Raw genomic sequence first — 24,283 nt, 5'->3', positions numbered from 1 at the left:
GCCTGGTTCATTACTCAAAACCACAATCATGGGTCAGACTGCCGACCTGACTGCTGTCCAGAAGGTCATCATTGACACCCTAAAGCAAGAGGGTAAGGCACAGAAAGAAATTTCTGAACCAATAGGCTGTTCGCAGAGTGCTGTATCAAGGCACCTCAGTGGGAAGTGTGGCAGAAAACGCTGCACAACGAGAAGAGGTGACCGGACCCTGAGGAAGATTGTGRAGAAGGRCCGATTCCAGACSTTGGGGGACCTGAGGAAGCAGTGGACTGAGTCTGGAGTAGAAACATCCAGAGCCACVGTGCACAGGCGTGTGCAGGAAATGGGCTACAGGTGCTGCATTCCCCAGGTCAAAGGTCAAGCCACTTTTGAACCAGCGGCAGAAGCGCCTGACCTGGTCTACAGAGAAGCAGCACTGGACTGTTGCTCAGTGATCCAAAGTGCTTTTTTTGGATGAAAGCAAATTTTGCATGTCTTTCGGAAATCAAGGTGCCAGAGTCTGGAGGAAGACTGGGGAGAAGGAAATGCCAAAATGCCAGAAGTCCAGTGTCAAGTACCCACAGTCAGTGATGGTCTGGGGATCCATGTCAGCTGCTGGTGTCGGTCCACTGTGTTTTAATCAAGGACAGGGTCAATGCAGCAGCTATAGGAGATTTTGGAGCACTTCATGCTTCCATCTGCTGAAAAACTTTATGGAGATGAAGATTTAATTTTTCAGCACAACCTGGCACCTGCTCACAGTGCTAAAACCACTGGTATTACTGACCATGGTATTACTGTTGGCCTGCCAACTCTCCTGACCTGAACCCCATAGAGAATCTGTGGGATATTGTAAAGAGAAAGTTGAGAGACCAAGACCCAACACTCTGGATGAGCTAAAGGCCTCTATTGAAGCATCCTGAGCTCCATAACACCTCAGCAGGGCCACAGGCTGATTGCCTCCATGCCACGCCGCATTGAAGGCTGCAGAAGGATTTCTGATCAAGTACTGAGTGAATAACTGAACATTATTATTTGAAAGATGACTTTTTTGGTATTAAAACACATTTCTTTTATTGGTCGGATGAAATATGCAAATTTTTTGAGACAGGGATTTTGGGTTTTCATGAGCTGTTTGCCAAAATCATCAGTATTAAAACAATAAAAGACCTGAAATATTTCAGTTGGTGTGCAATAAATTTAAAATATGACAGTTTAATTTTTATCATTTCATTATGGAAAATAATGAACTTTATTACAATATGCTAATTTTTTGAGAAGGACCTATATATATATATATATATATATATATATACAAGCATATATAAAATATGCTTGTTTAGTAATATTTGCATAAATGTACTTTACATTTTCAGAAAGAATTGACTCTTTGTACGACTCCCAACAAGATTCTTGTTTAATTCTGGTTGGATGAGTTGATTTAATTTAATCAAATTTATTTGTGTAGTACATTTCAGCAACAAGGCAGTTCAAAGGGGTTTATGCCATAAAATCATTATACAGTCAGCAATTACAAAAACAAGCAATAAAAATTTAATTTTGTCAAATACCATCAAATTCGCATCAAATACGCTGATCATTGTCCCATTTATTACTAATCAATGGCAACTCTAAACAGGTGGGTGTTTAGCTTTGATTTAGATTAAACTGTGTTTCAGCTGTCTAGCAACTTTCTGGATGTTTATTCCACATTTGTGGAGAGTAGAATCTGAATCTGTCTTCTCCTTTTAAAATGGTTGGTTTCCAGCATAGACTGCCAAATTCTCTTTACTACAAATCCAGCAACAAGAGGTTTCAAATTTGGACCCAATTGGTGTCCAAATTGGCTAACATTAGGCTTCTGAGATGGACTTTCCAAAGTTTTTACGTCATCTAGAAAAATTTTAAATATGGACCTTATTTAAATACTTTTTCTGTGTCAAGAGACCAACCATTTTGAACAATATAGTGATATAGGGCTCAATTGGAAAGCATTTCCAGGCTGTAAAAAAAAACAGTGAATTTGTCTTTTTAATATGAAGTGTCTCATAGCTGCTGTTCATGTGTTTCCCGTTTCCTCTTGCTGCAGGCGATAGAAATAAATTTGACAAAAAAGCAACAGCATCTTGGCTCTGTGGATTGGGAGCAGAGGCTTTGACTGCAGCGATGTTGACTGCAGCTTTGATTCGAGTTTTCTGACTGAGCAGGTGTGGGAGTTGGTTTGTTAATTTATCGGTTATGCCTCGGGGACCATCTCATTTAAAAAAAAAAAAGAAATGAAATGCTCAGAAATTAAGAAGCGGGGTCATGAAAAAGAAATCAATCTACAATCCCAGAAGTGCTCTGTGCTTTGGAAATTTAAGCTTTGTTTTCCTCAGTCCTCTTGTATAGAAAATAAACAGCTTTTTGTTTATTTTCTATACAAGTATGATGCCTATAAAAGTATTCACCCCGTTTGGTGTTTTACACTTTTATTGTTTTCAGAAACAAATTAATAGCAACTAAATTTCGCCTTTTTGACTATAATTTACCCCCCAAAAAACATTTAATGCCAAACTGAAAACAATTTCTATAAAACTGGTTGTAAATTTTTGACATAAAATAATTGCATACATTTCCACCCTCTTTTTGAAGTGACTGACCTAATTGAGGTCCAGTCAATTGCTAGTACGAGTCAATTTCCTGTGGCAACCATTTTGTGCCTCATCCAGAAATGAATGACCAATTTGAACTCAATATCACCCAAATAGGGCTTTCTTGATATATATTTTTTTCCAATGTAATTAGCCAACCTTGAAGAAGATTAACAGACTCTGATGGGTCTCAAAGTGGTTGAACGGACAATGGGGGTGGAGGGAGAAGAAAAGAGCCCAAAAGACCATGTGACAACTCTTGTTAAGATATTTCATGTCACAGGACTCCTCTTCTTTGATCGCCGCCCGCCCCTTTTCTCTCTCAGCCCAGCTCAGCCCTCTTCATACACCGCTGTCTGACTTTAATCTCTTGAACGTTCTCGCCTCCTTACGCTCACTCTCATCACGTTCCCCTTTCTTCCGTCCTCCTTCGGCTGATCATTGAACCGCCGTCATGCTCCCCTTTGCTTCATTTGCTTCGACAGTTTTTGGATCGTACTGGACGGCGAGGACTGCATAAAACTGACTGAGTCAGGCACCTGCATCAGTTGTGCTTCTGTTTCGGAGAAGAGTGGAGGGAAAAATTCTGGAAGAGGGGGTGGGGGAGAAGTCTAAATCCAGGATCTGCTGCTGCCATTCCTTATGCTTCACCAGTCAATCAGCAGCACTTGTCAGAAGTACTTGAAGCAGCATCTTTCTGACTTTGAACTGTTTGACGTGTCCTTGGCAGACCCTGATTGAAGTATATAATCTTGTTTCAGCGTTCTTTTTCCCTCCTGAAAAGTTAGACGTCCAGCTGACTCGACTGGCTGTCCCCTCATTCCAGGGCTGACGCTCTAGTACATAAACACATGACTAAGGGCAACTGTTTTGGTTCGCTACATTTGAACATTCCGCTGGCTGGCTTACTATGCAAAAACATTCAGTATACCAGTATATTCCAGATAATTGTGTTTATTTCACCATAGATACATGGAAGTGTCACTGTAAACCAATGTTTTAAGGTTTCTAAACTGCAAGTCCTTTAAATGAGATGGCAGACTTAAAGTGGGAGTGACCTGTGTTTCTTCAGCTGTATGTAAAGTATTGTTCCTGACAAATTTACCCGGCGTTTAAGGCACCATTGGCATACATTACAACCAAACATAAGATAATAATGATTAAAAAAAGCATTGTCATTCTGCAATTGAAAAGGGAGAGTCATATTTTATATTTTAAAGCAACTGATAGTAGATTTTAAAAAAAGCATAGTAAAACTCCTAAGAGCAGTGTATGTCTTTTCTGCTTACTTTCAGTTCTGTAATGGTCTACACAAAATGAAATACCAGCAGTGTTCTTTATCTTCTGTGAATTATAGTGCTTTTTCTTACTATGCCTAGTGTATTCTTCAACCCTGAAGCGATCTGTTCTTTCTGTTTTGCAGTCGTTTATATTTCCCTTTTCCATTTCTTTCCCTCTTCTTGAATAAGCTGTGATAGTCCTCAACACTATCATTAAAAAAAGAAACTTTTGCAGCAAAATAATGTAGTACATTTGGCTCATTTTGTAGCTGCTTCCCAAAAATTGTTTTTCCAATATTTATTTCACTGATCATATCATCACTATTTAAATGTTGGTCTCTGGCTGTTCTCATTCTGAAAACAAAATTACCCAGCATGAAATTGTTTTTGTTGTTTTTTATTTTTTGTTTCATAATAATTGTAGGGCTTGTAAAGGAGTCTTTATAGAACATTAAAGCAAATGAGTTACTCTTTGTTGCCACTTTTGTTTTCATTTTCTGTCAGTTGATGGATGTGGAATACCTCAGCTATTTATTGAAAGACTGCGAAGTTCTAATGTAATAATTATAGATGTTTCAGTATTTTCTAAGCTCTTCTGCCTCCCCACTCAATCATCCAAAAAACTCTAGTTACATTTTGAGTGAGATTTTTAATAGGTGAATGTTGGATTTAAAAAAAAAAAGCAAAGTATTTTGATACACTGCTGATTGAAGATAAGTGTTGTGAAAACAACCAGTAGATTCTGATACTTTTCTGTCAGACTTGAGTTATGCATTTAAGTTAAAAAAAATGTGATTGAGAATATTTAAATACCCACTTGCACAATAAGTCACCTAGGCAACCATTAGCTACTAGATTTAAAAAACTTTGCTTTGTCGTGCTACAGATGGACATCCAGGATAATCATTGTGTCAGAGGTCATTTTGCATCAGTTTTTAGCCTTTCGGAGAACACTGGACGAAGCTTTGCCAGAGCTGAGCTAACTGCGTCTCATCTCACCTTTGAGCACTTTATCGACGCTCTTCTTTGTCACATCCACAGCATCATGTTGTCCAGTCCAGCAGCAGTCACAAGTCATTGAAGCTTCAAGGTCTCTGCTTCTCTGCACAGTAATTCTTTGACTCAATCACTTTGAGGGGGTGTGAGTAGCCGTGAACAGGTGTGGAGAGTCCGATGACTCATGGTGCAGCAGTCCTCATCCTGCAGTGCTCAAATTACCTTTTGTTCCTACTTTTTTTTTTTTGCTCCTTTACATTTATATTCAGCATTGAAAATGCTTTAAATTACTACTTAACTATTGCCCTCCAAAGTTTGGCTAAATTTGTTCCCACTTGATGCTGCTGTCAACTGATCTCTGCATTTATAAAATTTTATGTGTTAGGAAATAGCAATGATAAAACAATGTAATTCTCCCCCCCCCCCCAAGTCTAAAAAGTAGGTCAATAAACCCTTTGAAAACAGTGTGCAGTAAAGAGCTTAAGCCCAGATTTATTGCTATGAATTAAGATGGTAAGAAGCAGCCAGATGGTCTTTAATAAATGTACCTAAACTAATATGTTGTCACGTCCACAGAAACAGACATTTTAGCGGCTTGCAGGTGTGGGATGATTCAGTTTGACCTAAAACCAACATGAGGAGGAAAAACATCCAGGATATTCTCTGAAAAGGCTGATTTGCTACCTGTCAGTTTGGAAAGACTGAGGTTACTCCCAAACACCTCGGATTAAATTTTTCACAACAGGCTCCGATGCTTTCTGAAGTCGATCTTCGGCAGGGTCGTTTCCCCCCAGTTTTGAACTCTACAATGTTGAGAAAAATGATCAAGCCGAGGCAGACTTCCGAGACTCAGGAAGCAGCAAGTAAGCATTTTAAAGATTGACAGATGGGGGGGCAGGCCCTTGGAGGAAAATAAAAAGAAAGAAAAAACAACTCTTCAATGCAGTTTGTCTATAAAATTGCATCTAAACAACAAAACTTCTGGACTTAATCCATAACAGAAGATGATGGAAAACAAAATGCGACAAAGTGAGATTTTTCTGCTATTATGAAAAGCACTGTTTAGAGAAAATCCAACACCAAGCAACACAAATAACTGATGCAGTCTAGCAAGCAAAGTGATTGACGATGCTAATGTTTTGGTTTATGCAGCCACTAAACCTTAACCACCTTTAGGCATTCACTCGCACACACCCAGAGCTAATGTGAGGGAATCTGTCCAAGTGTTTGGCTCCATGCAGAGGAATCATTTTCCAAAAGGGATGGGGGGGAGAATAATTACTTAACTGGTAGACCATAACATTATTAGATGCTTGAAGACCTTACGATATTGTTGCATAAAATCATAGATATAATTAAGAACAAACTATGACATTTAGAATCGCAGGTCAAACGTCAGCCAGGCTTTAAATTAAAGGGAAAACCCTCAAAACTGTCATGTCTTGAGATATTTCTCAACATGATTTTATGTTCCTGAGAAATGTATGCTTTTTAAATGTATTTAAAATACATGTAAATATACACTGCTCAAAAAAATAAAGGGGACACTTAAACAACACAATATAACTCCAAGTAAATCAAACTGTCCACTTAGGAAGCAACACTGATTGACACGACGAGGGTCCCCGTTGTCAGTGTTGCTTCCTAAGTGGACAGTTTGATTTCACAGAAGTTTGATTTACTTGGAGTTATATTGTGTTGTTTAAGTGTTCCCTTTATTTTTTTGAGCAGTGTATTTATACACCAATCTGCATCAGTGTATAAATATTTGTGTGAATGGGTGAATCTGGCTCTAATGCAAAGCGCTTTGAGAGGTCAAAATGACTGGAAAAGCACAAAACAAGTTCAGTCCATTTATCATTTACTATCCTAAGGATGTAGGTAATAGGTGGTTTTTTTTTTCCTATGGCTTGAAAGCTGAGGCCAGAGAGAAGAGGCTTAGGCTAAATGCTGGTGTCTAGCCTTTTAGATCAGTGGCTCAAGTCTCATGTGCCGTGCTGCAAATCATCAACACATTCAGTGAGAGAACACATTGCTTTACAGCCAGTGTCAGTAGGCACGCAAGATGGAGGCAGCATAGTTTGTGTTGGCAAGTGTGAAAGGACGGGGGATCACAGCAAGGGGACATTATTGCCTGCAGGGTGGTCTCGATGGGAGAGGTGACCCATGCGGGACATTATGTCGCTGGAAAAGATGGCCAGGACTGGGCGCTATTATGTGCAACTGATTCTCCGGCTTCTCGCACAATGCATGATTCCGCCTCCGAGTGCTCAGATTGTTTGCGATTTACTATGACATGAGGATTCGTCTGCTTTGAGCACGTCTTTACTCCTGCTGTCATCTTTCTTCTCGGCGTTGTATGCCCAAAACTGAACCAACCACACAAAAGCAAAGAGCTGACAGAGGCTTTTTTCATATGGCCAACAGATTACATAATTTGATTCTCAGTGTGCTGTGTGCACATCCCTGCTCACACTAACTTGGTTGCAGATGGAAGGAAGCGCCACACATGCACACACCATACTCTCACTGTCTCTTTTCTGCTTACTCAAACATGCTTTAAGCCTGCGCAGACTTTGCACACCACACACACACTTCCCGCACAGACACTCACTCTCCGAGGACCCCCCCCCCGCCACCCACTTTAGTCGGCAAGCTGGACCCTTAGTGCCCGGAGGCAGAGAGACGGAATGACGGAGAAAGAGATCAGTGGACCCGCTGATGTGTGTGTGCTGTTTACACCCCAACTCCCAGTTTTCTCCTGGTCTTCATCTGTCTCCCACCCACCGCCCCCCCCCCCAATTCTGAGCTGCAAATTCAGCAGTCTGTCACCTGTACTCACAGACCTGCAAAATCACACAAAAATACTCTTTCCATCTTTATGTGCTTCATTCACCATCTGACTGTGCAACCATGCATATTGCAGTCACCTGCAAAGTCAAGGGCACAAACCTGCTTTATTTATTTATTTTGTTTCATAGGCAAGAAACTAAGACCTCCTTAATGACGTCTGAGCAGTCTCACCTTCTGCTTGCTGAATTATACATTTACATGAGTTGCAGGATTACATGCTGACGTTTTAAATGTCATCTGAAAGATGCATCAAGGCACAAGGACATCAGTCCGGTCCTGAGGAACAGGCACACACTCAGAAGTAGGCCTCTTAGTTTAGTCATCTGTCCATATGTGATGTGCCTGCCTGGTCAGTTTTCTTTCTACTCTTTTCCATCTAGTTAATTTATTTCTGTGGATCACACCTTGTTTTGTATTTGGTTGTATGTTTCTATCTTGTTTTGCTTTTTTGTTGTTTACATGTATTAATGTCTGCCCTCTAATCCCAAGAGAGCCACGAGAAACACGCATGCTATGAAATGGCTCGGTGGGATTAATACATTTTGAATATCAGCTTCTAGTTTGGCTCCACATAATAACAAAAGCTATTTTACTGATAAAAAATGTTTATTTTCCAATATGAATCAAGATGTAACATGCATGCACATCTGGAACAGACACCAAAAGTCACTAGTGCCGGGTTCTCAAGTGAAGCGATTGCTGGTTGGATGGATGAATGGATGGATGGGTGTTTGATTGGGTGGGTGCACGACTGGCTGAATGGTTTGATGGATGGAGGTTTGTTTGGCTGATTGAGTGTATGGAGGGATGGTTGGTTTATTGGACTGTAAGCCTGACTGACTGAAAATGAATGATTATCAAAATGATATTGCCATTTTTCACCACTTTGTCTGAATACATTAAGTGTATTATTTCTAGACTCGATAAGTAACTGTTAGATAATTGTGCTTTAAATATGGATCAAAGTAATGGTGATTATTCTTCTTGCAATCAAGCAGCTCTCCTCAGATCAGAGATGTGCAGGTTTTTCACCATCTTCAGCTCGTTATTATGCAAATATCTTGGGCGATTTCTTTTAATGCAGTTCTTTATATTACAACAGATTGACACTAAGCTTCATCAACCACAGTGGGGAAAAAACACCTGTGGTCTGTGCTCAGGAGGCCTTCCTACTGCTTAAAAATTCAGTCTTGCCCCATTTTTTGCTCCCTTTTTTCACTTATTGTCACCTTCATTTCTGCTGATTAAAATAGTGAAGGACTACAGTTTAGTTGGTGGATTATTTGCCCTCTTTTTTCTGGACTAGTTCCTCTTGGGAGTGTGTGAGGAAACACTTTTCCACTTGGTTTGACGGGGAGTTGTTATAGCCGACTCCTTTATACCTCCGATAAAATAAAATGTGTACAATTCTGGGAGGCTCTGACCCAAACCTGCAGAGCATCGGACCATTGGAACACGTTGATTATTTTTCGTTTTAATCCACCCTGCTTTTTTTTTTTTCCCCTCCTGTGTGGTGGGATCATTGTTGGTTTATACCACATTTCATTTGGAGCCAGTTTGAGTCACATCTGACTCTTTCATACTTGGGTACAAAAACAAGTTTCTGAGTCAGAGACTGTAAGGTCCTAAAACTACAATGACTCTGCCTCACATAAAAGTTTACTTTTTCTGCAGTTTTTTTGTTTTTGTCTTCGACTGCTTTCATATTCTCGTTGTAAACCAACCAACTTCTACCCAAGTTCTGTTTTCAGTTACTGATGGAAATAAATTGCTATAAAAATGCTCAAACCTCACACAGTCAATTTCTGTAATTGCTAAATATTACATACTATGCTATCTTGAGTTTTTGTGATTTTGACCTCCATTTACATCGGTGATTAGAACCCATGGTCAAGCCCAAATATAGGCTGAATCATGCTGGAAGATCAGTTGGTGACATAAAATAACGTTTTCTTACAGTCGACTGAATCGAATGTAGAAAATCTTGTTAAATAGTTTTTAGAACAGACAAGTAACGTCTCAAGTCAATCGCTCTTTGATGCTTGACACCTAATTTTTTTCAGCTACAACATAACCCAGATTTCTAAAGTATGAAATTACAAAGGGATGAAGTAAGCATCACTCGACAGCGACACTTCCTTATTCTTGCAAAGCTTTTAATTGAGAATTTTACCCATCATCCTCTCAGTTTCTCCTTTCTGTTTCTCGCCCCCCATGCAAATATGACATTTTCCCCTGATGTTGATTGGCATTTATGCATTCTTGTTCCATCAAGGAAATGCTAAAACATTTAATATGCACATTTTCATCCAGCTTCAGGGCTGCTCTCTTAGTTCTAATTTAATCATGGATGAAGCAAGACAGAGTGTGATATCCACAATTCGGCTAAAAATAAGATGCAGGCAATTTATAGTCATTTACACACACTTTGACATTTTTTAAGGCCTGTGCTTGGAGCCACACTTAACTCTATTTAATGTGGGCTGCCACTGAAGCATCCCTCCCTTACATTTTCCATGCCTTTACTTCCTTTGGTCTTCTCTTGTTTAATGAAATGGCAAATATTTGTTTCTTGAGGGCGTCATTTAGGTTCTCTCCTTGCTGGTTAGGTTAACGTTTGTTCTGCTTAATAAATAAAGGCTCTCTCTTTTTTTTTAGTTACAAAGCAATTAGAAAATGATGATGCATCACATATCTGTTATTTAAGATAAGTAATGTAACCTTTGATATGCCTGATATGGGGGGAGAAGCTTTAAGATTTAAGAATGCAAACATGTTTATTTTCTACTTTTAACTGTAAATTAAGTCGGTATTCGTACTGAGACTTGAAATGTAAAGAAAAACTATTGTAGAGATGCTGGACTTACAAGGATTTAGTCCTCTAAACATACAGGGAATATTTTCAGAACACATTTATTTTAAATGAGTAAAACTTTTTTGTTTGTTTTTGTTTTTGTTTAGTTTTATTAGCTTAGAACTCTAGAAGAAATAGAAAGCGATGACCCAGGATTGCAAAGTGCAGAACTGAGAGTGCTTTAGCGGCTAGGAATATTTGTCAAAATAATGCAAAGCTAAAACGGATGAGGCCAGTCTACTTTTAGCAATGGAAGGAGAGGAGAAGTTTGCTGTATAGCTGAAGTGGGCACAAACGCCTCATCAGTTCTCTTTATTACCTGCGCATAGACACATTGTCAGGCTGTTTCTTGGTTGAGCAGCCAGTTTTTTCCCTAAATGAATTTGCTTATTCTTTCTCCTCTGTTCACCTTCCTCGTGCGTCGTCCTCTTCTGTTCAACCCCTTCGCCGTTTCTTTCTTTTTATTCATTTGCTCCTGCTCCAGTACCTGCACACCATCAACCCCTGTTTTTCCTCTTTCCCAATCTCATCTTTAATTCAGCCTCTTTGTCTTTTTGATTCCCTTATTCCCCCATCTTCTTTTTACTCTTTCACAATCCAAGCCCTGAATTAGACATCCTACTTATTAATCTGCCTACTTCCACATGCGCTCTAATGCGCTGCCACAAAGAGACTACATGACTGCTTTTTGGTTTATTATGCGTTAGTGGTTTTTAATCTGTTTCTTTCATAGGAATCAGTTGTTGCCAGGATGTTGAAGAAGGGCATTTAAATGTGTGTGTGCCTGTGCATTTTACTCCGAAAGAGAAAATGTTCCAGGTTCCAGTAAATGTCTGGAATTTGATATGAGGATTTTCCAGTTTTGAATAAGCATGAGGAGAAAAAACAAATTTATATTCCAAAATAATTTCACTTTATTCCTTGATTCAGTGTCCTTCTTTATTTTCTGCCATTCATTTTTAAACTGTTTGTCCATCTGATCTTCTATCCTTTCTTTTCATACATCTGTCCATAAATTTTTTTTTACTTTCATCCAACTTTTCTTCCTTTCACCAATCCTACATTTTTCATCTGTCATCCTGTTCTCCGTCTCATCCATTCCTTCTTTCTATTCCTTCATAATGCTTCCCTCCTACCCATCCAAATGTCCATTCATCCATTTATCTATCCATTCATCTATCAAGTCATCTATTCATCCGTTTGTCCTTTCATCCTTTTAAGTGTGAAGCTTAATGCTTTTCCCTCTCGTGCTGTACATTACTGTTTATACTGTTCAATTTAAAAACTTTTCTAATTTGAGCTGAACTTTTCCAATCCCAAACGGAAATTAAATATTTCTTGTTAAATGAGTTTTGTGGGGGGGAAAAAAATCAAGTGTTTGGTTGATTTCCTACTTGAGTCTCAGTGCAAGGTAACGTTTTGTTTAGACTTGCATTTAAAACTCTGATATTCAGAGAATAGGTCAGAATGAACCAGTTCAAGGATTTTTAGCACATTTGAATAAAAAGGAAATGACATCCCTACAGACGTTTTCAGTTTTTGACCTCAATCTCTGAATTCACTAAGGGCACATCTGTTTTAACAGGCTGCTTTTATATAATCTAAATCCAAACAAGAGGCTTGTAAAATCATGTACGTTGGTCACATTTTCCATGTGAGCAGTCTGCAGTGCATCTTGCCCAATTTGTTTTCCCTCATTAGTCTACAGAAAAGATGGCTGAAGTGCCAGTGTTTGGAGTGTCCTCAACAGGACTTTCAAGTTACCTGGGAGAAGAAAAAAAATGTCTCAATGTTGGAGAGATGTGAGTGAGTTCTTAAGAGTTCCCGTCTAATTTAGGTCAGACTGTGTTCAGCTCGATGCTTTCTTGCCTGAAGAAAACACTTTGCATCTAGAGAATGGGACTACTCTGTTAGTTTTGGGTGTGTGTTTTTTGTGCATTTTAGAGCCGCTGTCTTTTTCTTTCCCTCTCTCTTGCCTTGGGGAGAGACAGTTATGTAATCAGAATCTCGTCATCCTTGCACTTCAGATTCCCACTGTTGTGCTAGGCTCTTTTCATACCTTTTCTCCTGTTCCAGCAAAATATATAATATATATATCGTGTGTTTACTGCTTGTCCCTCCTTATTTTACTTCTTTTAGTTTGGGTTTTCCAGGGAATGTTACATCATTTCACCGTAGAGGTTTAGAAAACATTAGCTGTTTGGTTAAAACAGAATGCTGAACTTCTGTACACAACTTCTCTTGAGCTCTAATTTTTTTTTCTTGTTTTGATTAGAGCATATTCTGAAGAACATAATTCTCCAATGTGGACTGGGGTTGTTGATCTGCTAGTGAACTTTGACCAACATGCAACGATAGGATCAAAAATAAAAGCGTCACTTAGTATTATCTGATATACTTATCTGAGTATGTACGTTTTCATTTTCTAAAGTCAAAATGAGTCGCCAACTCCCACAAACTTAATTCTGGCTATCTGCCGGTGTGCAAAAGAATGTAACCTTTAAAGACATTTCAAAGAGAGGATTGTGATTATCTCACCTTTTTTTTTTTTTTTTCTTCATTTGAAAAATAAACCTTGTACAAGAGAAACGTCAGGAATTTGAATCATAATACAAAACACGACATGTGGGAAGTGATTCAGACCTGAGCTACGTCAGATTTTCTCTTTAGCGCTGTGTCCTTCTCCTTTATTTTCATACTTCTTGCTCTCTGCTTTTCTTTTTTCCCCCTCTATGCTCTTCAGCGCTGCCATATTAACCCCTCTGTCAGTCTGCGAGTCAGCGCCGCCGCCGCCTCGCTCCCACCAGCAGCCATCAGAAATCATCTGCAGAGAAAAGCTCGAAAAGCAACAATGCCACCCTGTAAAAGAAGGGCAAAAAAAAAGAAAAAATCTGTCGCCATGGCAACTGTTGGCAACACATGTAGCCTTTTTAATTACTAAGCTGATTAATTGCTTTTTAATTGCATACTTAGACAAAATAAACTTCTGTCCCCATTCCCTTCTTTGTTCCTTAAACTCTTCAGTAATTTCCAGTGATCAGCTGGAGAGTGTCCTCTCAATGACAATAATCCTGTTGAGCTGAAAGGCATTTTATAGACTAGAGCGACACAAAAGCAGCGAAGAGCAGAATAGGGGACACCATGGGCTTCAAATAGCTGACCCCCCCTCTTAACTCTGCATGCTGCCAAGGCAGGTGGGCACATTTCTGGGGAGCCCAACTTCACCTACACATCTTCAAGGTCATATGAAGGACCCTTACTGACAAAATAGGTAAAGATGACATTTTTAAAAGCAATGTTATCTGTTTTTGATTACATTACTTGCTACTGTGAAATTAAATAAATGGAAATTGTTACCTTGGAGACATATTCACTTGAAAAGAACTTGAGTACTATAGAATCCAATCCGTTTGTGTATTGCGCGTTTGTATTCTGAGTTTCCATTCATGGCTGAACAACGTGAAAATTGTCCCGTCACCTGACAATTTATCGGTGCATCTCTAACGAGTAATCATTTCTATTATGATTTTTATTATTATAAGTCATCTCTTAGTGCCCAGTCGAAATGACAGTGAGACTAAAGACGCCGCTTGCTTGATCACCCAAATACCTGAAAATCAGTGAGGCCAAACAGTTTGTTGTAATCATAGTAAACAAAGCCAAATCAAGCCCCGTTCGTCTCCGTTTCCTCCCACTTTCTCTCAGTAGCAACTCATTTTGTCGTCAAGGTTATGGTTACAGTACATTAAGAGACCTTTCCTGTTTCCTGACGTATTTTACTTGTCACCCCGTCTCGCCCTCCCTCCTCGGTTCTCATCATTCGTCTGATTCTTTTGAAGAATGGAAAAACTCAACCGTGTTCTGCCGTGCTTTGGAGTGGTGAACTTTAATTGCGTGCTTATTCCCCGCTGTTGTTTTTATTATTTTTTTTCTTTTATTGCTGTGATCTCTCTCTGCTTGATCATGTTCTAATGGCCGCGGACAGACACAGTCACCGCTCTGGTTACAAAAACAGGCCATTTGATGTAAGGCTCCATATGCCGGAGCGACTGCCTCCGGGGAAGATGTGTGTGTGTGTGTGTGTGTGTGTGGTGGTTCTGGTGTGTGTCTCATCTGCATACGGCGCTCCGATCCTCTCAGCCGTCTGGTCTCCCATGCCAGCGGAGGAGGGTGGCACTTTTAAGCACGTTAGCATAGGTACAGGTTATTTTTGTGCATCGCTTTGATTATACACCCATTTGCTCTGTTTCTATGGCAACCTTATGCTCCCTCTTGGTTCTCATGTTCATAGCACCCATCTTTGACAGGTGCAAGTTAGAGTTTAATGCTAATTGAATTTTGTCTGCGTGACGACAAGCCCGTTCCTCCTCCAGCTGATGCAGTCGTGTTCAGGAGGATCAATTTGTCGATTTAAAAAAAAAAAAAAAAAAAAAAAAAAACCTTGCAAGTGCCCTGCATGATAGCCTCAGGTTGCATTCAAGCCCCTCGCTGTCTCGTACGTGTCTGCTTGCCTGCATGCGAGTTTTGGCAGCGTAAGTGGGGGTCACATTAGGCGTGTAAGCCGGGGTTGAGTAGCCTCGCTGCCTGCCTGCTGCCTCTTTGATGGGAGAACATCTGTTGGCTGTGATACGAAGCTGGGGAGGATCTCTTTCTCTCTCCTTCTCCTTCGCTCCTTTGCTTGCTCCGTGGTCTCTGTTACGAATTCCCCAGCTGCTTTGCTCTCTCCCATCTTCTGGGGGGAAAAAGAAAAAAGAAAAAAAAACAGCCTGCCCGTCCCCCACCACCTGTTCAGTTTTAATACATAATTTATCTGCTAAAGTAACCACATCTGAGAGACTGAACCCTCTGTCCATTTCAAGTTTTCTGTCAGCTTTTTAATTTACTGCCTTCAACCTGCATAAATGTGCACCATCAGGGAAGCAAAACTTTAAAAAAAGAAAAGAAAAAATAATAAATTAAAAGAATTATTACACTAATTTTTACCAGGAGCAAAAATCATCTCTAAATTTGCCCGATCTGTCGACTTGTTTTACTAAGTTTAACATTCATCCGAGGACTGCAGCTTCAGATGAAAGGAGCGCACCGTCTTTAAGACGGAGCACAGCCTGAAACTGTCAGCACTCATTACATGTTTGATTACATTTTAAATCAGAAGCCACTATTTTATATCCGAGCTGCTCAGTTTTTCAGCTGGCTGAGTGGAATGGATGCATGCCTCCGAACAGGTAAACTAACTGGCGGCAGTCAGACAGGCCGTAATCATTCTGGACCTGATTGTTACGCAATTACCGTCCTTTGCAAACGCATGGATGCCTCTTGAACTTTACATTTTTCTATGCTACAGCCACAACCTAAAGTGCATTTATTTTGTATTTAAATTTGTGACTGTGCATTATATAGACCAGCACATTATACGTGGTGTTGAAATAATTTTTTTACTAGTTTATGTATGTAATGCTTTTTTATTATTTGCTTTTGCCTTACGTAATCTCTTGATTTATTCTGGCTTCCTTATTGTGGCTGGCATGGGGGGGGAGGAAAGTAGAGTTTCTCTAAACGTATTTTACTGCTGCTGTGTGATTTCAGTTTTTACTGTTTTGAAATAAGCCTGTCTGCAGCTTGACATGTTTTGTTACCAAGTCCTGTTATGTGGCCTTGCAGACCAATAACCAGTCGTATTGTGTTATCTCAGTTTGACAGGAACTATGTCGAGTCTGTACCCAAACCAGTTTCCCAAGGTCACAGCCACACCCCGTTTGTTTGTGATCTTTTTAATGTATGTATAGTTAATTATCTTATAAGTGGATAAAAACCTTGAACAGCAGACAAATCGTCTTTCCAAAGTCTCCCCTTCCTTAAATGCTTCATCCTTTTGCTGAAGCTGCTTTATCTGAGCCGCCAGGGTTAATGTGCGACATCACTAACCTCTTTGAACCCCAGAGACGGGCATTTCATGGTCCCAGAGGTAATGGGTTCATGTCTTTTCACTTTAATGGAACAGAACAACTTGGCCATCCCAGCACCTGTCACTCAACTGTAATGTCCAGCCAAGATTGATGAGGCATGTTCTCACAGGAAAGGTGTTCTGTTTGAGGCAGACGTGGACGCTGCAGTGACTTAGCGTTCTGCAACAAAATACAACCCAATCATTGTAAAACGGGCAGTAAATCAAAGTGCTGGGCCATGGTAACTCTCCTTTCAAACAGTGAAGCTGGGGTTTACCTTTGCACGCTTCAAAGACTTACCTGGATTCAGCCTCTCATTATATTAGTCACTGGCAGTGAGTCATATTGGTTTGCATTGCTGTTATTAGAGAATAAAGTGTATGAAGCATTTATGACTACATCAGCGTGCATCATTATTGAAATGACCTCATGGACAGTATTAACTTTTTTGTTTGTTTTAAAACAAATGCCTTCTATTAAAATGACTATTTTTATTTGTAAATCTTCTATGTATATTCCTTTTTCTCCTAAGGTACGTGGCACTTTTTTTTTGGCGTCGGGCTTCAATTTGAACACAACACTTTAATTTCAGTATTCTGAATGGTCAGCTGTTTGGGCCTTATAGTGTGTGCAACCTTATCGATGATGAGTGTTTATTCTGTAGAAACCGTTGAACGGTCTGCATTGTAATTATTGTGTTTGTGATGAGGCAAAGGATCTGACTGAAGCAGCTGTCTGTCTTGTTGATCATTCCTCGCCTCTAATTGTTTAGTCGATACAGACAACATCGTTAAGGAACAGGAAATCCGGGGTCGCCCACCTTTCTGCTTCACAAACCTGGAGCACTCATTAACATGACACCGGCGCTGTTTTCTAAATGAGCTCTTAGCATGCCAATCAAATCCTCCCCTTGGCCGAATAACAAATATATATTTTCTTTAAATCTTGTATCAATGAGATGTGGAGGGAACAATGTTCTTGATCTAAAATCTCAGAGAAATGTTCAGGTACCGATAATCTTTTCTGTAGTTTGTTAAAACTGAGCAGTCTGAAAGCTGTTGCGCTTCCTAGCATGGCAGTTGAGGGGCCCACAATTCATAACAGTGGGGCTCTGCCACTACCCTGCATGTGTGCGTATATGTCTGCATTAAAGAGTGGAGAGATGAGCGCTGATTGGTGTGTAGGATACTTGGTGAGTTTCGAAGACCCCACTGCGTTCCGACAGCACAGCCTTCCCCACATCAACCCCTAACTCCTGTGTGTGAAAAGTGAATCATTCTCTCTCGAACAGATTCATCAGGGACATAATGAGGCTAAATTGATTAACAAAGGGCACTTTTATGACTAACACCCCCCTATTGATTTCAATTGTCCTCCACAGCTGATTACGTGATGAATTAATAGCAGAGTTACGCAAAAGCCACGCAAGAAGATGCACCTAGGGTGTGTTGCCCAATCTTTTAGTTGGTTCACAGGTCCTTCAATTTTTTTTTTTTTTGTTATACACAAGTGGGTCATTTATTGTGATGGAGTTACTTCCTCTGCTGATGTGTGTTGGAATCAGATGACTCATCTGGGTATTGCTGCCGTCACTGCATTACTTTTGTTGGCATTTACGAAATGAAGACCGAGTCTCCAATGAGTTCTTTTTAATATCAAAGAATAATAATCAGTGTTTACCTTAATATGAAAACAGAGTCGACGTTCCTTTTGCGGATCGTAAAAGATTAACATGTTTAAACGCCAGGAAGTCTGCGGTAGAAGGACCGGTTTTATTCTGCACCTGTGAGATATGGAATTTGATTTCAGTAAAAATGGAAACTGGCCTTCCTGTAAACTTGAAATGCATGGTGTGCCTACAGCTGATTCATAGATATTACTCAGATGATAAAACAGGCAATGACAGCGGAAGACCCATAAGATTTTCAATCTTGGGTAAATAGCAGAAAAAAAAAATAACATTTCTCTATGATTTATAATCTATTTCTTGACTCGCCAACACTATTTATGGCATTTGTGGTCTAACCAGTTAAAGTCTAACTTCTTGAGAAATTTCTACTGTAATTTTAATAAAATGTAGGATCCATATGCAAAAATTGGATGGAAAATAAACCCTTCAAATTGCCAAATATGACTCTAGGTAAGTAGGTAATTTCTACAAAAAATTTTTTAAAAATTGAGCTGCACAAAAATTGTACCAACCCATAACAAACTGCACTAACCACCATTTGTGTTTTTTATAATATTTGTCTTCTTTAAAAGGGAGTTGATTTATATTGATGCATAGTAACCATATATAACACTTCAATTGGATCTACACTGGCAGCTTCTGTCATGCATGCTTCATGTAACACCTCACACTCATTACCATGTTGACCCAATTTTCATTCTCGCCCCTTCCTCTGCCATAATGTGTGTACAGTTATCCAACTGTGTGGATATTAATCCACTTGTGTTCCAATGTGTGAATCCGTTCCGTTACGCCCATATCCCGGTCTTGAGGGACACTTTGTTCATTTCAAGCCATAAATATTTCAATAAATTGAGCCCAAGCCAGTTGGCAGACCTTTTAACTACCTGAAGAAGAGCTTTGCTTGCTGTTGAAGAGCCGCACTTCAGCCAGTGGAGTATCTCAAAGTAAAGCTCTGTAAAACTGCTCAACTGCAGGTATATTTTACTTTACGACCATGCAAATTGGTATGCAATCTTTAAATCTTCAGCTTCTTAGCTCCAGTGCTGGCAATTGAATCCCAACTGTGGATTTTCTGCTTGTGGCGTGCAGTTAAGATTTTCTCAGAGCAACAAGAGAAAGATCTCTGATTGGGCAATAAGGAATATATATTAATGTGAGGGGATGGGGAAACATTTCTCTTAAAAACAAAACATTGACACCAGTTGAGATGCAGCGACAGATCCACATGAAATTCTGAAGCCAGGATCAAATAGCTTCATCCTCCGGGATGCAAACTCGCTCCCCCACAGAGCCAGAGTGTTTGGAGTGGAGAAGATGGAATGGCTTGCCTTGTTTTTATTCCTTATTGCTGTGAAAGGGTGCAATCATCCAATCCACCAAGCAGTTCCAAGCAAGAGTGATTACCAGGTTTTGAGGGTGTTAGCCACAAGTTTTGCTGTGTTGCTCATTACATGGACTTGTAATCCTTGCAAGTCTTTCCTCCGGGGTTTTAACACATTCTGGAAAACTATGGAAAAGTATTTTCCAGGTCTGAATTTATACCTCCTAACTGCTTTCCTTCTGTGTTCTTGCAGCCATCTCTGGGTCATTACATCTTTCATTCCCTGTTCTTGGTAATTTGTGACTCCATCTTTCTGTTCTTGCCTCCTCCTTTGTCCGTCTCTGTTCTTCCTTCCCTTCTTTTGTTCTTACTGTCTTTTATCATTACCTTCCCAACTTCAAACCATTATTTTGTCCTTCCTTTACTTCCTTTTGTCATTTCTCTTTCCCACCTCCCTGTCGCTCCTTTGCCTCATTTTTTCCCTTTGTTTTTCTTCTCTCCTCTCTCCCTTTTTTTCTATCGTTCTTTCATCTTGTGCTTTCTTTCCTTCATTTCATCCCTCTTTATAGAAGCACCGGTCATAAATTCATTGTTGGTAGCACACAAGAGAGGCCGGAGAGAACAAACAGAACGAAACACATTTGCCGAAGGGGAGACACAAAAGCCAAGAAACAAAGTCATAATTTCAAGTTGGCAACATCCAAACTCTATCAAACATGCTGGAACACTTTTATCTTTTATTATGCTATTCTGATTGCCACCATTGAGCATATAAGCAACCTTCTCCCCCATCATCACATTACCCTCCCAGATTAACTTGTCACTCTCTCGGGTGTAAATGTGTTCTTCATTCTACAGTTGCCATGAAGGTCATCCTGGTCTCCATCATTAGGACTTGTTCTCCCTTCAACTCCAGCTTAATTGCCTGTTGGTTAGACACATTTAGGTGCATTTCTCCCCCCCCCCTCCCCTCTCTCACATCTCGTCTGGCAGCTTGGTGGCTCTCGTCTGCGGCTGTAGTTGCCGCGTCGCGTACCTGCATTCAAGTGGAACAAACAGGACGGTTGGCTGCTCGCGGAAGGTCATCAGCCCCGGGCGCCGCGTGTGCATGAGTTTGCGCTTTTTAAAAAACGACTTGGACTACAGCGTATCTAATGGTGCATTCAGGCAGGATGCAAAACAAGTTTTTTTTATCCTTTTGTAATCATTCTAATCACCAGCGTTTTGGCAGCGTTAGACACAACTAATGAATTGAATGCACAGCGCTTTATGCTCTTTCATAAAAGCGCAACAAAGAAAGCAGCAGCTCCAGCAGCTGCGGGGTGTTTGTCTTTCTCTCCCCACAAATGTTTTACTGCAGGCAGAAGAATGCGAACCAGTGAAGCTGTTCGGGACACCTGGGAGCCGGAAAAAAGTTGATGTTTTTGTTTATAGGCTATCGTCCTGCTTTAAAAGGAGCTTTTTGTCTTCCATTCTTTGAAAAGAAGTTTAAAAACAAAAGCAGTAGAAATTAGTTTTGTCAACCTTTTTTTTTCTTTTTTATTATAAACTAATAATTTCTCGGCCCCTTGAGACCGACACACCCTTGCAGTCGGACATCATGTCCTACCCGGATTTCCAACACTTGCTACCGTTGTAAAAGTGTTGCAGTGATGGCCACCGGGCTAATGAACGGTGACACCTAATCTTTGTCATCCCTAATTGGTGCTGCAGGTTTGATTAAAAGCCGAGTCATGTCAGCTCCCTCAGAATGTGGGAAGCATGTTTATCACGGGACGCGGTGGATTGCAGGGTTCGTCGGCGTGCCTGTAATGTGTGCATTCGGCCGCATATGTTTGCTATGCTAATATTGCAAACACCTGCCTGGTGCTGAGGCAAAAATCCTGCTTGATCTTGGGCTTTGTGAAGCGTGGCTGCGTTTTTGCTCTTCATTAACCTTGCTTGCCCTCAATCTCTGAAATTTCAGCTTGTTTATTTTCTGTCAACCTTCTTTTCTCCCTTTTTTTATTTCTGCTTCTTTTTTAATTTTTAAGCTTGTTTTTGATGAACTCAGGTTGTTATATGAATTTCCTCATTCTGACATTGAAGGTTGTGAGAGAGCTGTCTTTTATTTTTAAAATCTGTTTTTCCTACAAATCCTGCTCAATTATCTGCATATAAACACAAATTAGCAGTCACATGCAGCAGCAAATTAAGAAAAATAAACTTAGTTCTTGACAAATGGGGGGGGAAGAACACAGCTAATCAAATGACCAACCAGATATTCCTGAGCTTTTTTTTTTTCTTCGTCTGACCTTTTCAAAATAAAACCCTTCCTAAATTGCCAGCAGATAAACAGCACTGAGTTCTGCTGCTGCAGCCCCTCAGAAAGTTTAAGCCCAAAGCGCCACTGCATTTCTCGACTTTAGAACTTCCTGCCTTGGTGCACCTCATCTTCCAAAGATTCCTCCACTGGGAGTTTATTAGTTTCCTTTCATCCTCACCATCTTGTGCTTGAATACGTGCTTAACACCATTGCTCTATTGAAGTTGTACACAAACACGCAACATTCTGTGTTAATAACCACCCACTCAGTGCACTGCATCCCTTGCACTCTGCGAACACACTCACGCACACACCTACTGATGTCCACGCAGTTTGATTTGTGGCCCAAGGCAAAGCTGTTCTCCCTAATGAGCTGCCTGCCCTCTGTTTTTCCAAGGGAGGTGAGGGAGAACTAACCTTGATGCAGCATAGAAGGGATCCAACCTGCTTACACACACACAAACTTGAACTGCTGTGCTTGTGAAAGAAACTCTGTGGCTGTATCTTTTATCCGGCTTGTGACATTATCACCAAGTTGATGATGCTGAAGTTAACGTCATCATAACGTCTAGATGTACCACGTCTGGCTGAAGTTGAGGGGGATATTTATTCGCATTTGCGTCACAAAGCATTTTCAGGTTTATTGAATGAACTGTAAGTCAAATTTTGGAATAACTGAGCTGTAACTTTTTTTTCCCTCTGTGTTCTTAGATCTGGGCCAACTACGAGGAGAAGCCCGTGGAGGAGGTTGTGCACGTCTCTGAGGAGAAGGAACGCGTGGCCAACTACAGACCCGTATATGTGACTGAAATCACCGACACCCTGCACTTCTACGCCCAGGATGTGGAGACGGGTAAAGACACTTTCTCTGTTTTAATACTCTTAATATGCATTTCAGCATCGTGTCGCACTGCAAGAACAAACTTTGGTTGCTGTTGGCCAGTAAAGTCAAAATAAGTAGTGGATAAGGAAAGGTAAAAGACGAGTATAATATTTAAGTTTTTTTTCTTCCTAATAAATAATATTTCTTACTCCTCTTCAGTTCCGCAGTTATTCACTACTTTGACTTGTCGTATAATCCTAATAAACTACATTACATTTTCTGGTTGTAACAAGACAAAATGTGAACGGTTTAAGTAGAAATACCTTTCAGAAGAACTGTACTGTTACATTGTGGCTCAAAAAATTATAAAATAGAGGAAGCACCAGGAGGCTGACTGATTTTTAATTATGTCAAATATTCATTTGTGCGCTTTAGCTTATCTTCATACTGCAGCGGCTGCTTGTATTGAAACAATCAGTGTCTCTGTAGAAAAGTGAAGACCATGGTTCTTTAACTTTCTGCTCTGCTTTCTTTACCTCCACACTGATTTCATTAATGAGAATTAATTCTGCCGCAAAGACGTTGACTGCATCTGTTACCTCCAACGTTTCTCTCACTAGTGCAGACCCAATAACTGAACCTCCCTCTTGTTTCTACTAATAAATGGTCGTAGTAATGAAGAGCGATGGCTGCCTGCGCTAACAATTGGGGTCCAACTTGATTCCAAGCATTTAATCTTCCAGAAGTTGTTCAACTCAATGAGCACTTGAAAACCTACTCGGTGCAAAAATCACTTAATTTTCCACCAGGGTATTTGAACGGTCATTCTCATTGGGACTGATATCATGTGCAGAAATAGAAAGGCTGTTGTCACTCTATTTTTGAATGATTCTCTGCAGTAAATGTCAAATTTTATTCTATTTGGAAAAAGAAGAAAATTCCGAACTATAACGATTTTGGAATAAATAAAAATGGCATAAATCTCTTAAGCTGTGTCTCGGAGTATATCGCCTCACGTTTTGAGCTCTCGGAAGTGACAATTATTACATCATGACGCGTCTGCTTTGCTTTTAGTCGCTTCAAAAAGAAAACCACAGAAGAAATCAAGAAAACCGGTTTTCTTTCACATTAATTGCCAATTTGTTGTGCATGCGTTCATGCTGCTTTGAATGCCTGAAACTTTGATCAAGAGTATCTAAAGGCAGGCCAAGCTTATGTTTTGGTACAGTTTGATATTTTTTTTTTTTTTTTTGTTAGTGTTCCAAAAGTCGTTAAATAACAGCGTAATTATCCTTGCAGGCAAAACCAGAAGCATTTAGAGAGTTTGCTTTAGCAAAAAAAAAGGACCAATTAGCTTCTTTTGATTCAAGATGTGTGCGTCTAAGTTAGTTTGTGCTCAGTTTCACATGTAATAAGAAGATTCAATAAAAACTACTTTCAGCACATTGATTTTTTTTTTTTGCAGAATTGAACAGATCTGAACTGTTCATAGAAATTGTCTCCATCTGCCAGGTCATGGGAGCTGCCCAGCCTTCCTGTCACTCCTGCCCCCTCATCTGTCTCCACTAGCTGTAGACGTTCAAAGGCCATGAAATCGACTTT

At 40.0% G+C, this 24,283-nt stretch overlaps 1 protein-coding gene across 2 annotated transcripts in view; it reads left to right on the top strand.

Annotated features, from left to right (window-relative positions):
• The window catches only part of snd1 (staphylococcal nuclease and tudor domain containing 1), a 171,298-nt gene that overhangs the window by 109,046 nt on the left and 37,969 nt on the right, over positions 1-24,283 (top strand). For both annotated transcript variants that reach the window (XR_532695.2, XM_008400601.2), the window contains exon 18: positions 22,570-22,711. Coding sequence is in view for 1 of the 2 variants with exons in the window: in XM_008400601.2 (XP_008398823.1) it covers positions 22,570-22,711 (142 nt within the window). In the remaining variant the exon portion in view is untranslated. The remainder of the gene's footprint in view (positions 1-22,569; positions 22,712-24,283) is intronic.

The sequence above is a fragment of the Poecilia reticulata genome, linkage group LG23, assembly GCF_000633615.1.
Source record: "Poecilia reticulata strain Guanapo linkage group LG23, Guppy_female_1.0+MT, whole genome shotgun sequence".
NCBI lineage: Eukaryota > Metazoa > Chordata > Actinopteri > Cyprinodontiformes > Poeciliidae > Poecilia > Poecilia reticulata.
The sequence above is the reverse complement of the archived record's forward strand: the minus strand, read 5'-3'. Positions and strand labels throughout refer to the sequence as shown.